The sequence below is a fragment of the Lepisma saccharinum genome, chromosome 1 (genome assembly GCF_977018435.1).
Source record: "Lepisma saccharinum chromosome 1, izLepSacc3.1, whole genome shotgun sequence".
Taxonomy (NCBI): Eukaryota; Metazoa; Arthropoda; class Insecta; order Zygentoma; family Lepismatidae; genus Lepisma; species Lepisma saccharinum.
The window spans coordinates 209,649,329-209,665,409 of NC_139229.1; the positions used below are offsets into that span (position 1 = coordinate 209,649,329).

The following is a 16,081-nucleotide window of genomic DNA, read 5'->3' on the forward strand; positions in this document are numbered from 1 at the left end:
CAACCATAAAAAGCAAGCTTATTACCTTATTAGAGTATATTCCTGCCATTTTATATATATATTTTTTGATAATAGCATTTTACCTAAGTGTCCTTTCCTCCAGGAATCCCCTATACCCAACAATTATACAGAGTGATTCAGGAGTCCCTTATTTTTTTAAATATATATATATGCTGTAAAACTAGAAGACCATGTGTTTATATACTCCCACCTTCTGTATTGGTGTATCTACAATATTCTCATTATATAGCCACCCCTCATCTTTTGGTACGAAAGTGATTAAACGTGCGTATACCCAGTTTGTTTTCCATAAAGACTAGCCGACTGAAATTATGAAAGACAAATCTCTACACCTGCTGGCAAATTGATAGTTTATAGTATTTTATGTGCTGGAAAATGTTGAAGACAATCCCAGGCTCTCCCACGATAGAGGATACACTCTTGCTTTCCCTACAGTACTTGGGCTAGGAATCCAATTGCTAATACAACTGTTCCTTTTACATGCCCCTGAATAACAACCCAAAGCATTTGGAAATTGCACTTGTCGGTTCCCAGCAACTGAACAGACACAGCACAAATTTAAATTAAAGCAAAACAAAATGTACAAAACATACATAGATCACAACAAAAATGCATAACGTAATGAAACACTTATTGCCAAATAACCCCAAAAAACCTTAAGAACTGGCCAGTCTACTAAATATATAATACCCAGAAAAGGATCTCTTATCCTTATACTATGATAATCACTAACATTCCATTTGGCACAATGTAGACCTTAACATCTGCTTATAAATTCCTAACAGTAGTGTATTCCCTAGCATTACTTGTATACTGTTGGATACAAATTGTGTGCTAAAATTTCAATTTTTTTCAGGCATATTATGTAAATAGGCAATAAATATTTATGCATGGCAGTTTGCCAGCTATCCAAGTGACAGTACAGTGATAACGGCTGCCATATTAGGGTTTTGTAATGATTTTATATGTAACTCGTGAAAGCTAGAATTTGTTGTGGATTATCACCACATGTCATTGAAACCATTGAATTGATCCAGATAAACACAAGTATCTGTGAGAAAAGGATGTACTTGCAAGGAAGGAGCACCAAGTGATTGCAGAAATACTTGGAATTACAAGGTAGTAAATTTCTAAGCAATGCAAAGAAAACTTTCATCAGGTATGCAGTTCTGATAATAAAACACTTAGATCATTAATGATCAGAAAAACATGTATTTCAATTGAGGTTTTAAAATTAATTTGCAGCTCCCGTAGCGAATCATTCAAGCTAGGGATGGCCCAAGACATCTTTGAGAACAAAACCAAACGATTTGAGACGTGTCATCTTCTTTGCCTTGACAACAGTTATTCTCTGAAACTTTATTTCAGTTATACATTTTGCATCATGATTTTTCTACCTCTTTGTCTTATCATGCATTTCATCACTCATTGTCGCAATTAACCAAACACAATTGTACACTTAGGTCTTAACCAGAGTTCAAACCTGGGGCTTCTGGCTTCGTAGCATGTTATGCTGACCACTCCACCATGGAGGCTGGTGAGAGTGTATCTCATTCAAGACTTTGGTAAGATATAAAGTAAAATTATTTTAATATGAGACTTTTTCATTGGAATGCATAACAGAAAAACAACAAACAAAAATTACATCCGATAAAGATCCTTACATATTTTTGTACAACAACCTTTTAAAATGTGCCTGATTTTCAAAAATATCTGTTTGACATGTTAAATTATTATATTGGCTGGGTAGTCTTTATAAAAGGGAACGCTGGATGAGGCATATCCTTGGTTTCTTATATGAGAAAAGTTGAGTGGTAGGGTGATTAACTGTTGAAATGGATGTTTCAATAAAGATACAGGTATACTTAGTGTTTAGGTTTATACAAATAATATTGACTACTTACCACCTTCACAATAAGGTAAGCCATCTTCCAAGAAGAATGGATTATTTCCGAACAGCTTTCCACAGTAAGCGCAAGCAAAGCATTCAGGATGGAAGTGCTTGCCAATAGCATTCAAGCAGTCCTAAAATTAAGAGTATAAATTAATAAAATCTTTCAGGATTCTTAAAATATTTAGTATGATTAAAGAATTTGTTTCAAGGATGATCATCTGGGAAGCAAATAAGCCCCAGAAAAGAACAATTTTTTTTTTGTAGGTGATCAGTGGTTATTGATTCACCCATTTATATATATATATAAAAACCCGTAAGTATCTTGATTATTACTACATACCCTATGAAGAGAGAATACAGATTAAGTCTACAAAACATTGGAATAAAGATTGCAATAGTATCAGTATCTAGTTCTTGAAATTGTTAAATGGTGTACTTACTCCACTCTCGCCTCGAATATTTTGACACTATCCACAAGGGTCTTGTTCAGAAGGATTTCAAACTGAACAGGCACACCATTTGAAAAAAAATTTCACCGCTACATGGACACTTAACTTTTCATTGGTATATGTGTTACAGAGTAACACACATGAATTTCATTGTTTTTGTCATTTTTTTAATATCTTTTTACATTTATCATATTAAAATTAGTTTATAAATATTTATTGCCTTATATGTATCAGTTTTAAGCTAAAATTTACGTTATTTATTATATAATAACAAAATTATATTCTTGTATTGCAATAATACTGATTACCTAGTATGAGAGACAAATTATCAAGAAAAACAACAATATTTATAATTTTATTTGGAGTTTACTTTTGATGTTCACAAATTTGCAAAATATTAGTAATAAATTCAATAATGTATTACTTGTTGGCGAGATAGATTTATATTCTACTTCGTAGATTCATTCCGCCCAATACATTGAGGAAAAAGAACAAGTAAAAATAAGTTCATAGTCATGTGGAGTATGGCTATCATCAGCAATATTATCTTTTGTGTTCTAAGAATGAAATCTCTACCCAAGTCTTCTCCTCTCATCACTTGATTCAGCAAACCATGCTCAGAACTGCTGCTCTTCATTCATGATGGATATAAGATTACAAAGTTCATTTAGCCAGAAATAGTCACCATAGTAAGTAAATGGAGTCAAATAAAATAATTATCAAAGAATCAAAACAGAACATTAATTTAGTGAACAGAAAAAAATAAAATGTGTGCAGAAAATGGTTACGTTGTTGGTATACGTGCAAGTGTGGTGCTCACAAAACACTGACTGTCATCAAAATTATGTGTCTCCAGTCTGCGAACTATGCCACAACCTATAACTGGCATAATCTGGCCATTATCTGGGCATGAAAAACTTACAATTATATCCCAGAGTGAGTGCCACCGTCTCACACGTATACCAGTGGAGGGTTAATGAAGAGCACATCTGCATCTTTAATTCCCATTACTTCACTGGATACAGTGCAGATACCTACTTCAGTGTTCCAAATGTTGCGCACAAACGTTTTGCTCTTGCTGAGCACAAAATTTAGAAATATAACCAAGTGCACAAATACTTTTGCCATGTTTTTCAGCACTATTTCAATATATTCTGGTCACTGTCAGGTTTATCACAGATGGAAAATGGATATTCATGAAGTTTGCCAGTTCTCCCTCACAAAATTGCACCTGAAGAGAAGGTTTCTCTGCTGTCTGCACCATTTTACATTTTTCTGCCAAATTGTAATAAACCGAGACAATTCCACCAACTGAAGATATTATGCCAAGGCATTGAGACTTGCTCAAAATATTAACAACAGTCTGAAACCGCAACTTATAATTGTGCATCGAAAAACGTGGATATTCATACAGACTATTGATTAACTTTGTTAATAATTAACATATTAGTAAATTTTATAGTTTTGACTAGAAACAAACCGATATCACTTTGAACTGACATCGTTATCTGTACAGATTTTCACCAATAATGACACAACAGCAATTTAAAATTCAAGTATTGCATTGCAACTGTACAATATCAATCTAACAGGTTTTGGCTTGAAAATATTCCTAGATCCTTATAGGAAATAATAGAATATTGATTATTTAATTAAAAATCAATTTTGCCACACAATATGGGCAAATTTTGTATAATTTCCAGAATATTTGGATTCTGTAAATACGTATGTTGCCTAAATTCTGTGTGCCTCAAGACATTCAGACTCCAGAAAAATAATCAGCTGGTGTTGGTAATTATATTTGAATCTGTACTTTCCAATTTCAACTATCATTATCAGCTGATACTGATATATTGAAGTTAACATTTATAACAGTTCAGAATAATATGAAAAGAGTATTGATATGACTATCAGCATCAAGGAGTGGTATTTGGTATTTATAAAAATGACAACTTGAGACTCCCAACGTGAAGACTTGCATCTTAATTTGTGCAGAGGGCAACAAAACTTACCTCCTTAATTTTCTTACGGCACTTGTCGCAAGTTGGAGCAAGAAATTGCTCAAAGCAATATTCACAGTACAAATCACCTTTCTCTTCCACAAACCCAATGTCCTGCAGTTGGCGGCGACACTGTCCATTCACGCAGATGAAGTGATCAGGACACCAGGTCTTGCCGAGGGCAGTGATGAATGGTCCCCTGAAGAAATGATATATTGTAAAATACATTGACGTCTTGATGTACTGTGAACTGGATTATTTCAGCTTTAGAACTTTCGATATTTAGCTATTTAGTTCATAACATATTTCATAATATCCATTGCCATCATACAGTACAATCTACAATGTGTTTGTGTATTGTATGTGTTGATGTTGGTCTGTTGAACATCGTTCTTATTTTGCATTTGTTAATGAAGTATAAGCACTTGTATTTTGGCTGTTTTTATGATGCTTTTCCACCTTTTTAGTTTAATCATGAAGACCAATGATAAACAAATATTCATGACTTTTCCAACATATGGCCTGATACTCTGGATGCCTAATATGATATGATAACCACTGTGGCACAGGAAATGAAGCAAGTTTTGTGGAGAATTATTTTTCCTTACCTTGGACTTTTTAATTACGTATTCCTCCTCTATTCAAACTTTACTTGCTACTAATAAATTTGCTACATGGACGTAACATCAGAGCAGGCATTATATATTTCATATTAACAGTATTTTACTAGTTCAAAGATATCGGAACAGTATTTTCTTTAACAAAATACTTTTCTAAGATATTACTTTTCCTTTCAAGATTTCATATATTTGGTTCTCCACTTGTCAAAAGAATTTTTATAAATTATGAGCAAAACAGTGCTCGACAAATATTTTTAAGTAAAAAAAGTTTCAATGTCCCATTATACTTTGCCAGACACAGGCACACAAACATTAAAGATGTAACATTGGATTTAATAGTTCCACACATCTTGAAAACGGTTAATAATTTACAGAAGAACATGCTCAAGCAGGTAAGATGTTCAAGCCAATCGGGACGGGTGTAGTTTTGTTTTGAAGTCATCTGAATCACTGAAATGTAAACTCGTGAGCACATGCAAAATGTAAGAAAACAAATTTTAAAAATCCATAAAATTTGAGGACATATTTTGTTCCAATTTTTTTTATTTTCAGTGTGAAGATTTATAACTTAATTTGAATGAATATTTTTGTGAAACTTTTTTTAGCCTCAATATTTATAACATTATGTTGAAATATTTTTATTTTTGTAGCTTCGATGATCAATAAGAAAAAAAAAATACTTGAAAGTATATAATTTGCAATCTCTTTTCAAAGTTTGTTAGTTCATTTAGCTCTTTTGCTTTTATTACATGTAATTCCTCACTCATTTTCTTTCATTTAGTTCTAAAGTGATAATTCAAGTAGCATAAAATATATACCTTGTGATTTGCTTTTTGCAGCTCACACATGTTGGGAATTCCTTCCGCTCTACTGAATCCTTTAGAGCTGTGATACAACCTTTATCTACAAGCATGCGAAAAAACAGAGGCTATCAACAATAAACATGTGAACATGCATATATTAGTTTTACTCAATGTACAAACTGCTTCGATAACTACAGAGAACATAAATGCATTATTAGTACATTAGTAAAAAAATCAATACATTACGAATGTATAATTACACAAAAATATAACTAACTAATTTGTAATTCTACACTAATACACACAAAAAGCATGGCATATTTTCAAGAACTAGAAAGTATATTTATACCTATAGTAAAATTGAAACCTTAGTGTTATTGGAGCTTCTGGTTAATACTAAGCATTTTCTGGTAGGTTCATAGCTTGGCATAACTTGTGCAACATATCTAATGATTAAATCTGTAGAGAGGAGTAGAAAATAGCTTTGGTTGCAATGCTGTGTAACACACACTCATGCCGCAGATGTTCTCACCTGATTTGGGTGCTGCACATTCCACACACCGGGACTCCTCTCGCTCCTGGAGCAACCTGGGGGTTGAGAACACCTTTTCCACGACGGGGTGCAACCGCACCAGCGAAAGTAGCCCCTTTAGGGGCACCGCCTGCAGGTGGAGCTGGCCCTGCAGGAGGCACTGATGCAGATGGTGCAGGAGCAGGAGGGAGAGATATTGGGGCAGGGGCAGGAGGGAGAGAGATCGGGGCAGGGGCAGGTGGTGCTGGCAACGGGGCAGGGGCAGGTGGTGCGGGGGCCAATACTGGAAGTGGAGCTGGGGCACGAGCAGGTGATGGGATGGAGGGTGGTGCAGGCGCACGAGCAGGTGCCGGTGAAAATGTTTGCGTGCTGGGTGCTGGTGGTGCAGGGGAGAACTGGGGAGGCGAATAGGGTGAGAAGGCCACGGGCGAGGCCTGGGCTGGCGGAGAAGCACCAGGAGCAACATAAAGTGGGGTGGCAGTGGGACCCGTTAACTCCTCATCATCGGGTTTTGGAGGGGGCCAGACAAATCGAGAGCCGCCTGTTAGTGAATGAACAACATGCACCGAGTGTTTATGCCGAGTAGAGAGAGCGAAGAAGGCACGTTAAATTAAGTTGGAATTTAGTTGCAAGAGAGCAAAACAAAAGTATCATTTGGATGACAACAAAGGAAAGAAAGGAAGAAGAAAAATATTTAAAAGATTAGATAAAGCATTTATACTACTTAAGCTCTTTAACTTAAAAAATTATACCTTTCTTTATTATCATATATGTATATATAAAAACATAATTGCAGTTATCTAAAAATGCATTTTCAGATGGAAAAGTGATTTATTACAAAAAAAAAAAGCAGAAGATGTAAAACAGAATCTAAGAAGCCAGTAGGAATTCTTTCAACTGGTGTATCATGCAACTAAGTTACTCTTGCTTCAGGGAAAAGGGGATTCATTGATGGAACTTAAATAGTATGCTTGACAGTTTCATATGAGTTTCTGTATAATTTGCTAAATGTGAATCTTTAGAAATGTAATGGATTTCTTTTAAAAAAAAAGTTTAATTATTGTATCAAACATTCTATGTACATATTTTATTGCTTTGATTTGAGTACAACAAAATTAATGAAAACACCTAACTGTATTTTGGAACGCTGCTACATTTGTTGAAATTCAAGAAAACTGTCTCTGGTATGTCTAATGGTATGGAAAGGTACAAGGATTATACAACTAATATATGTATATAAACATACATATGTTGCAGTAAACACAGATGTTTAAAAATAATAATAATAAACCTTTATAATGGTTACTTTTGACCCATACTTAAAACTCTGTATATAAATTGAAATATAAATTCAAGCAAAATTGTGTTTCAAATGTGCATGCATTTAAATAAATTTACTTCTTTGCCATTCAGAACAGCTGTGAATTAAGAATAAAATAGCATCTTCATACTGAAACAATGACAATTGTGTGATACTCGTATCTGTATTGAGACTCTTTTTAATAATTACCATAAGTCTGAAGGGCTGCTACAGGTATTTCAGAATGTACCATGGATACTTACACTGTTTATTCAACAAGGTAAGCACATTAAAGAAAAAAATACAAAGTATGTGAAAAATCTAAGTTCTATTAGGAAAAATGAAAAAAGGTTAGAACAAACAATTAGTTCAAAAGAGATCAGCATGTAAAACATTTCTTTCATCTTAGATAATACATACAGGTAATGAAGCAAATTTTCACTTTAGTGATTTAAGATGGTATCTGCTATGACACACACGTACAGCTTGTTCCCTAAAGCAACAATACTCTGATATTTTCTAGTGGAGAAAATATTATTTTTAAAAATTGAGTTCAAGGACTTTTTGTCAGAAAGTTAGTTTTAAGCCCACTTGATGCACAGATAGGCTAATTGGGACTGGACCAACAGTTTAAAGTGGGATCCAAGCCACTACAGTATATACCTCTACAAGAGGATTTAACCTAAGATGCCTTAATGGCAAAGGTGACCACTATGGGATCTGGAAGGCCCTTTGAATCACTCTACAGTAATAAACATCAAGCTTTCACTGTTTACATGATCACTTCTGCTAGTGTATTTTATTTTTATGGATTGAATTAGAACAGTGCACATAGGATATTAACCAATAATGAATAAGTGGTTGGCAATTTGTATGAATTTGCATTACAACTTATCACATTTAAAAACTGATCTGTTCACCCTCAGTTTTCTGTGCAGACATCAATGAGGGATGAATTTCAAAAATACAAGACAGCTAGCTACAACCTTGTCCAAATTGTGTAGATATATACAAATTTTAAAGCGTAAAACATTCACAGTTCATTTCAGGGTGAAAAAAAAATATGCTGATCCATTTTGAATCCTTACACTTCATTTATTCACAAAATAAAAAACATGCCATGTTTTGGAGAAAAAATGTCAAAATTGAAAAATACAAGTTGGTTATGTTTGTTAGCATTTAAGCTAATTTAGTTATATGGTGTAAACGGATTTGAAATTACTTCTAGAAGAAAGTGGTAGAAATCACAAAATACATTTGAGAGTTACAGACAATGATCTTAAAAAGTTCAACCTTAGAACAACTAACAAAATCTATATGAAAAGAACACTACCATGCAAAATGAAAAGGAAGGGGTTAACAGAAGAAAAGCCAACAGAAAATAAAATCAACTATTTAGCAGTATGCTTTGCTCTGTGCTATACAAAATCTGGTTCGACTAAAAAAAAAAAAATGATATGTGACAACCATCTTTGTTTACTGCGAAAAAGTGTACGAGTAACAAAAAATACTTTTGAGAGCCACTTAATTTTGACAGATGGTGAAAGGTCGAGGTTTGGGATTAAAAGATTTGTATGCTGAAAGGAAAAGAGATAAAAGAAAAATTTTGTCGTAATATTACCTCAAAATAATTTACATTACAAAGTTTAAAGAACTTCTTAATTCAGACTTATTTTTGCTTTGCACTATTTAAGAAAACTTGTGGTTTGAATGGTAGTGTTTTTAGGAATTGTACAACATGCAAGTTTAGTTTAATCATACTGCAACTCGCTCAAAAAGTGTCAGTAAACATGAAGATTCCATTTTGATGTTTTAAAATTAAACAGGAAAAATTATTTGAATAAACTTGTAAAACGTAACACACTGAGGTAACATTACTAACAAACTTAATTCTTCTTTAAAATTCATAATTATGAATAACACATTTCTAGCATCAGTAATTGCACTCATGCATTCACTCACATCTTAAAATTGAACTTTTGCTGTTGCAAAGAAGCGCTAGTGCTACACAAGGGGTAATAGGACAATAAAGCTTCACACATAATAAAACTCATAGCAGCTCTCAAAAGTAACATTGGGATTATATTTTTCCAAATTTTACAGCTGTTAGCAGCAGAGCCCAAAGCATGCTTGAAATAAAGTAAATAAACTGAAATAATAAAACTGTAAATTTATTTTTATTTGCTTTAGCCACAGGTAATAATAATCCATTAAATAAATTGCAAATATTGGCAATACTTTTCTAAAATCTTTTTGTTTACCTTTTTTGGTAGAAGTTGGCTTCTGAGCTTGTGGTGTAAATCGACCTAAACAAACGAGTATCGTTTCATATACAATACTTCAATTATTTTTTCCTCTAGAAGCAAGCTACTTTACAACTTTTATTTTTTTTAAATAAAGCATCAATTATGGAAACTGAAAGACAAGTTTCAGTATTTGAAGTTACTGGTTCACACTTTTAACTAGTACTATTAATGCTAATGTATTAGAAATTACAGATTAGTTTGTCAATCATTGTTGAGAATGAAGTTTGAATAATTAAGTACACAATTCAATTCAGAACTCATGCGAGAAAATATTGTACTGTTGTGCAGCTACTAAAAGTATGAACCAGTAAATTCCAAAAGAAGTAAGAAATGGAACACTGCACTAGGCAGCTAAAGCTTCTGCAAATAGAGCTGAAATTTTACTGTTATGAGCATATAAGTTATGCACAGCATGGGTCAACAGCAGAAGAATGTTACAGAATTAAAATTTAGTAAAGATAAGCAGCAACAATGAGTAATTTATGAAACAATCAACAGCAAAGTAGATGCTGAACAGCAGGGACAATATATTTACAAGCATAGCAGCTGCAAGAAAAACTGTTCAATGTATGTTTTGACAATTGCAAATTTCACTAGTGTGCTACAGAGCCAAAAACTCTACAACGAGTAGACTTGATCATTTTGCACGTGTTTTTTCAAGAAGTACGTATAGTAACAAATATAACAATAAGATAACTGTTTGTACTAACTGAACTTACTGAAAGATAATGATCATGTTAAAGTTAAATGTGAAATAAGGAAAATGTTATTCATTGAATACTTGTCATGAAAAACCATGGCCTGAAAAATTGATAATCATTCCATGAAAGTGAAATAGGAAAAAACTACTGCAAAGGCTTGATATTTTACACTCTTAAGTTAGTGCCAAACAGATCATTTGATTCTAAACTGCTTTTAATCTTAACATTATATTTCATGCCACATCCCAACATTACCCTTCACAGCAGTCAACATGTATCTTACATTAGTTTACCAAATCCTTCCTTGGGGATGAAAAAAATAAAAGGCTTCTTAGCAAGAGGTTGTTTTGGGTTAGAAATGGTTAAGTGGTTCATGTAAATGAAAGATCCAAGTTTGCATCTACAGTGTGTACCTGCGATGCTGAAAATGGCTGGTCACTGTTCAACATGAACTTAGTTTTATTTTATCTGTATGTGTATTTCCTCACCTTGACTTGAAACTTCTTGCTAAGAAACCTTGTAAGGTATGTGTTGCAATTTCTGTCGAGGTTAATGTTCATGGTATGTGGCGCGAAATAACAACTTCGTTATTTTAATCTTCTGCAAGACCATTTCTAAATATGGAACTTGAAAAACATTTCAAGAAAAATTCTGTGCATTCAAACTTACACTTTGTGCATAAATGCACACATATTATTCAAGGTAAAGAATTCTTTAATGAACTTTCCACACACAAGAAATTATTCCAAATTAGTGGATCAACACCTTAACAATTTCAGCCTTTTTCATTTTGTTAACCCATAGCATATACAAGATAACTTACCAGGAGCAGGACGAGATAGGGTGGATGCAGGACTGGCTACGGAGAATGGCCTTGGAGCTGTTGCACTTGGTGCCTGCAGGAAAGATTTTCAGCATTAATCCTTCAATTAAAACACATCATTCTCTTTATCTTAATTTTCATACTGCTTTAGTTCAGAACACACACATGTATATGTATATAGCATGTGATAAAAAGATACTTGCCATTGGTTAGTTTTTCTAAATGTAAAAAAGTAACTGGTACTACATTTTATATAAATTACATTAATTTTCAAATAGCCAAATGTAACAAAAAATCATGTTGTTAAAGCTACATGTATAATCTAGAAAGGCATTAATAAAATACAGAAACATTAAATATCTTCAAGAAAAGTATCAATATATTATGCACGAATTAACAACTTTGTTCATATTAATTACAAACATGCATCCTGCTGCTGCATAAATGTTGGGGAAAAGTAAGAAGACCTTAAAAAAAAGTAAGCACAGTATGAATGAAAAATGATTCAGACTGTTGCATCAAGTATGACAAATAAAACAAGTATTCTGGAAAGCATGCAACAATGTTCTGAAATTATACAAGTTGAAGGGGCAATGAAAATATAATAAAAATGTACAATATTTAAAATGCCTCGAGAGTTTTCTTAATAAATCATAGCCCTTAGTTTGTGCCATGCAGACAGCATAACATGAAACATGTTGCAAGTGCCTTTAATTTGTTTGGTATTTAGGAAATTTGGTTTGCTCTTCAATCACTTGAGAGGAATTAATCTGCAGACGATCTACAGGCTAGTAGGTTTGTAGTCCATTATGTAGGACTTACTTTGATTTGCAGTTTATGAATCAGTTTACAAACTAGCCATTTTTGTTCAACTCCATTATTATTTTTTTCCAATTAAAATTCAACCTATCGTACCGGTAATTTCATTGGAAATATCTATGGACATTTTATGTCAGTATTCACTTAGATGTGAATTTGAGGATCTCATGTTGACATTTGTGAGAAAGGGTTATTTAAAATTTAAATAATGAACATATTTTCTATAATTTTTTAAATATCCACCAAGTTTATGTGTATTTTGTGTATGTATTGGATTGATTGATTTATTATTCACCTTAGGGATTACAATGATCCATTGTTTCGTCAATTACATTATAATATTACAATAGAGTACATTCTTGAGTGTTACACAGTTTATGATCCAATCCGATACATAATATATTTGAAGATTGCATAGATAATGAGGGTATAAACATATACTTGTAACAATATAAGGATTAACAGAGTAGACAGATATGTTTATCACTCTTTATATTCTATCATTGGAGTTATTTATATTCATTTGGTTCCTTTATTTTTCTAGGAATTCCTTCATTTTGCAATACATGTTTTCTAGGAGGAGTTGCTGGACTTGTTTTCTGAATTGGTTTTTGCACATTTGCTTGTAGTGATTAGGTAATTTATTGTATATTAACAGTCCTCTATGGTCAATACTGTTTTTTGATGTCTGCAGTCTTATTGATTTTAAGTGAAAATTCTGAGCGGTTCTTGTGTTGTATTTGTGAAGGGCACAGTTTTTGTTAAATAGGTTAGAATGTTCATGTATGAAAGTGACTGTTTCTAATATACATGGTACTGGTAGGATATGAAGACACTGGAATAAAGGTTTACTGGTTGACCTTGGAGTTTCATGGCACATTATTCTGATAATTCTTTTTTTGCAGTTTGAGTATAGTGTCTGTTTTGGATAAAAGTGCCCAGAACAGGATACCATATGCATTTCTTGAATGCACTACAGCATAATATGTTGTAACTGAGCTTTTCTGCTAGCACTTGAATATGTTTCTCCCGTGTGAAATTCCCATTGATCCATACTCCTAGGAATTTGATGTTTGGGCTTTCTACTATTCTCTTTTCATTGAATTCTATTTTTATATTTTGTTGTGCCACTTTCTCAGGATTAAAGTTAACACTGAAGGTCTTTGTTTCGTTTATATATAATTGGTTGCGACTCATCCAGTGGGCCAGCTTGTTCTTAGCTTCATTAGTTTTGGCTTGAATGACCTGTGCATTACAACCTTGCAGTATTACATTGGTATCATCTGCATAGAGGACTGAATCTACTGCTTTCATATGGTCCGGAAGAGTATTTATATAGATGAGAAATGGTATAGGCCCTAGTATAGAACCCTGCGGTACTCTGTGTGTTATTAGTTTTGGGCTGGATTTTACTGAGCTTACTTCTACATACTGATATCTGTTGGTAAGGGGGGCTAGCTGACAGACTAATCAATTGAATGTCTTATTTGATCTGCACTGTACGTGGACCATCGCCAACTAGGATGGATCCAGTACAATATAGAAAATTACAGATTAAGACAACATGAAAATTATGATAGCATTAGAGAAATATGAACAATCTCATTAATGCCATTAGTTGTAATCCACATGATTTGTTCACTTCAAATGTGTAAATGAATTAAAAATAACTGGTTTACATAATGAAAGCTAGAAATGCATTAGAGCTAGAAGTATTAAGGTGATAAGAAGCTAGCAAAAAAAAAGCTACCTGGATATTAAAATCATGAGAACTGGAAGAAAATGGAGACAAGCATAACACATTAACAAAGTATTCACACTTTGTACAACGATGACTATGTTTATTATGAGTACGCATCCAAAAGTGTCAGAAGCACCAGCTGGTCATCTGCATAAAAATTAATATAGCTACTGAAAAGTATTAGAACAAAGTTACCGACACTTCTGCACAAATCTTATGCATATCTACAAGCTAACAGAAGAAGCAAATACAAGAATTTGTCAGACTGTATAAAACCATCAAAGCAATATCACACCATATCCATTATCCTATGAATACCTGAAAAGAACGAGGAGCAGGCACATGAGTTGTCCCTGTTCTTGGAGCCTGAAAGAAAACTCCATGTTCTGTACCAAAAGAATGTTTAGGTGTACAAAACAGTAATGGTACACTAACCTTTAAGACATTTTATAACATACTTAGCGCAAATATTTATATCAGTAAAAGATTAAAAGTATGAAGGAGAAAACAATGTACAGTGAAGTATAAAATATTATTAAAATAGTAATTATTTGCATATATTTCTTGGTTCTTATTGTTCGTGTGTGTGTCCATTTATCAAGATTTAACAATTTTGCAGCAACATTTTAGTCATGTTACCAATTAAATTAGGATGTTTGTAATATTTATAGTTACTGTATTATTTTAACCTACATAATTTGATCAATTTCCTCAATTCATATTTATTTCCCTTTATATGTACATTTTTTAAAGAAAAAGTTTCTTTTCTACTTCTAGTGACATAAGCCAGGGGTTCCCAAACTTTTTCGTTTCATGGCACCCTTAGATTTTTTCCATGCTGCCCAAGTCAGAAACTGAAACTTGCAACTCTCGGTTAGTGTGGTAAGGTTGCTTGCCATAAGTTATAAAATAGACACATATTTCAAATTCAGAAACATTTTACACATGAATGTACTAAATAAGAATAGAATAAGTGTCATTTCAATGAAAATAGAACATTTCGCGGTGCCCCTGTAAGCCATCCACGGTGCCCCAGGGTGCCACGGTGCACACTTCGGGTACCACTGACGTAAGCAATGACTATCATCTTATGTATATTACTTCACATGAAAATAAGGAACAGAAGCACGGTAGAGTGTAATAGTTAAAGTCATGTACAATTAATATTTTAGCATAAATCTTCATTGTTTCTCCATTTTTATAATTATTGGGTATGTAAGTTTGTCAATGACTATTTTTAGTTTCTTGTAATTTCTGCACATCATCAGCTATTATTTACTGTCACAGTAAAGAATAGAGTTCCCAAGTGGATGGTGGCAGAGGCCACCAAAATTAATAGAACATTTACAAGTAAGTTTCGCGGATATATCTTTAGTAACTCGCTTACATCTTATCAACCGTGTTGTTTATTCCCTTTAACATGAAAATAGCCTTGTCTGTCAATTCAGTGAAATCTTATCCTTAGTTATTCAAATTGAAAAAAATACTAATAAAAAAATAAAGATAAAATCCCAAAATTAAAGCATGCACAATTATATACTTCCCAAGATGGCCATTGCCCAAAGCATCAATGTGTAGAACTGCAGAAAGAAACTGGAAGAAAGCTTTGAGATGCGTACCACCCTGCATTAAGTGAAAATTGCATTTATTACAATTAATAAACCAAATACCTCATCATTTTTTGTTTTGATTGCAGCTGGCTTAAATTTTTCCGCGTCGGTATCAATTTCAGAAGATGATGTGCTGGAACTGGAACTTTTCTCCAGGGGGTAGTTATTTTCAGTTTGCTCTGGGGAATTGCTCTGCAAAAACAGGTTCATTTTGCATTCATTAACTACTTACATGCCTACTTAACACACACACACATCCCTACAAATCCTGTAAAGGAAACAGCATGTTTGTATATTATTTACTCTCAAGACAACATGCATAATGAAAAGCACTCCTTGCAAATTCTATATACTTTAACATTGAATTAAAATTAGTTGTGTTAAACTGTATTGAATGGCTAATTTGAGTGTAATTAAAGGAAATATGTGAATGGGTGTGGAAAAACTTATGATACTTTAAGA

The 16,081-nt window shown here is 33.2% G+C and overlaps 1 protein-coding gene across 19 annotated transcripts in view; it reads right to left on the reverse strand.

Annotated features, from left to right (window-relative positions):
* Zasp52 (Z band alternatively spliced PDZ-motif protein 52) overlaps positions 1-16,081 on the reverse strand; it is a 145,231-nt gene that overhangs the window by 3,344 nt on the left and 125,806 nt on the right. For 4 of the 19 annotated variants that reach the window (XM_083111571.1, XM_083111568.1, XM_083111564.1 and 1 more), the window contains exons 11-16: positions 15,680-15,811; positions 11,450-11,522; positions 9,881-9,925; positions 6,320-6,860; positions 4,377-4,563; positions 1,926-2,046 (exon numbers count right to left, since the gene is read on the reverse strand). In XM_083111571.1, the coding sequence (XP_082967697.1) occupies positions 1,926-2,046; positions 4,377-4,563; positions 6,320-6,860; positions 9,881-9,925; positions 11,450-11,522; positions 15,680-15,811 (1,099 nt within the window). Of the gene's footprint in view, positions 1-1,925; positions 2,047-4,376; positions 4,564-5,802; positions 5,888-6,319; positions 6,861-9,880; positions 9,926-11,449; positions 11,523-14,327; positions 14,376-15,679; positions 15,812-16,081 lie in introns of all 19 variants that reach the window. The other 15 variants (XM_083111559.1, XM_083111616.1, XM_083111606.1 and 12 more) reach the window with 15 other exon arrangements.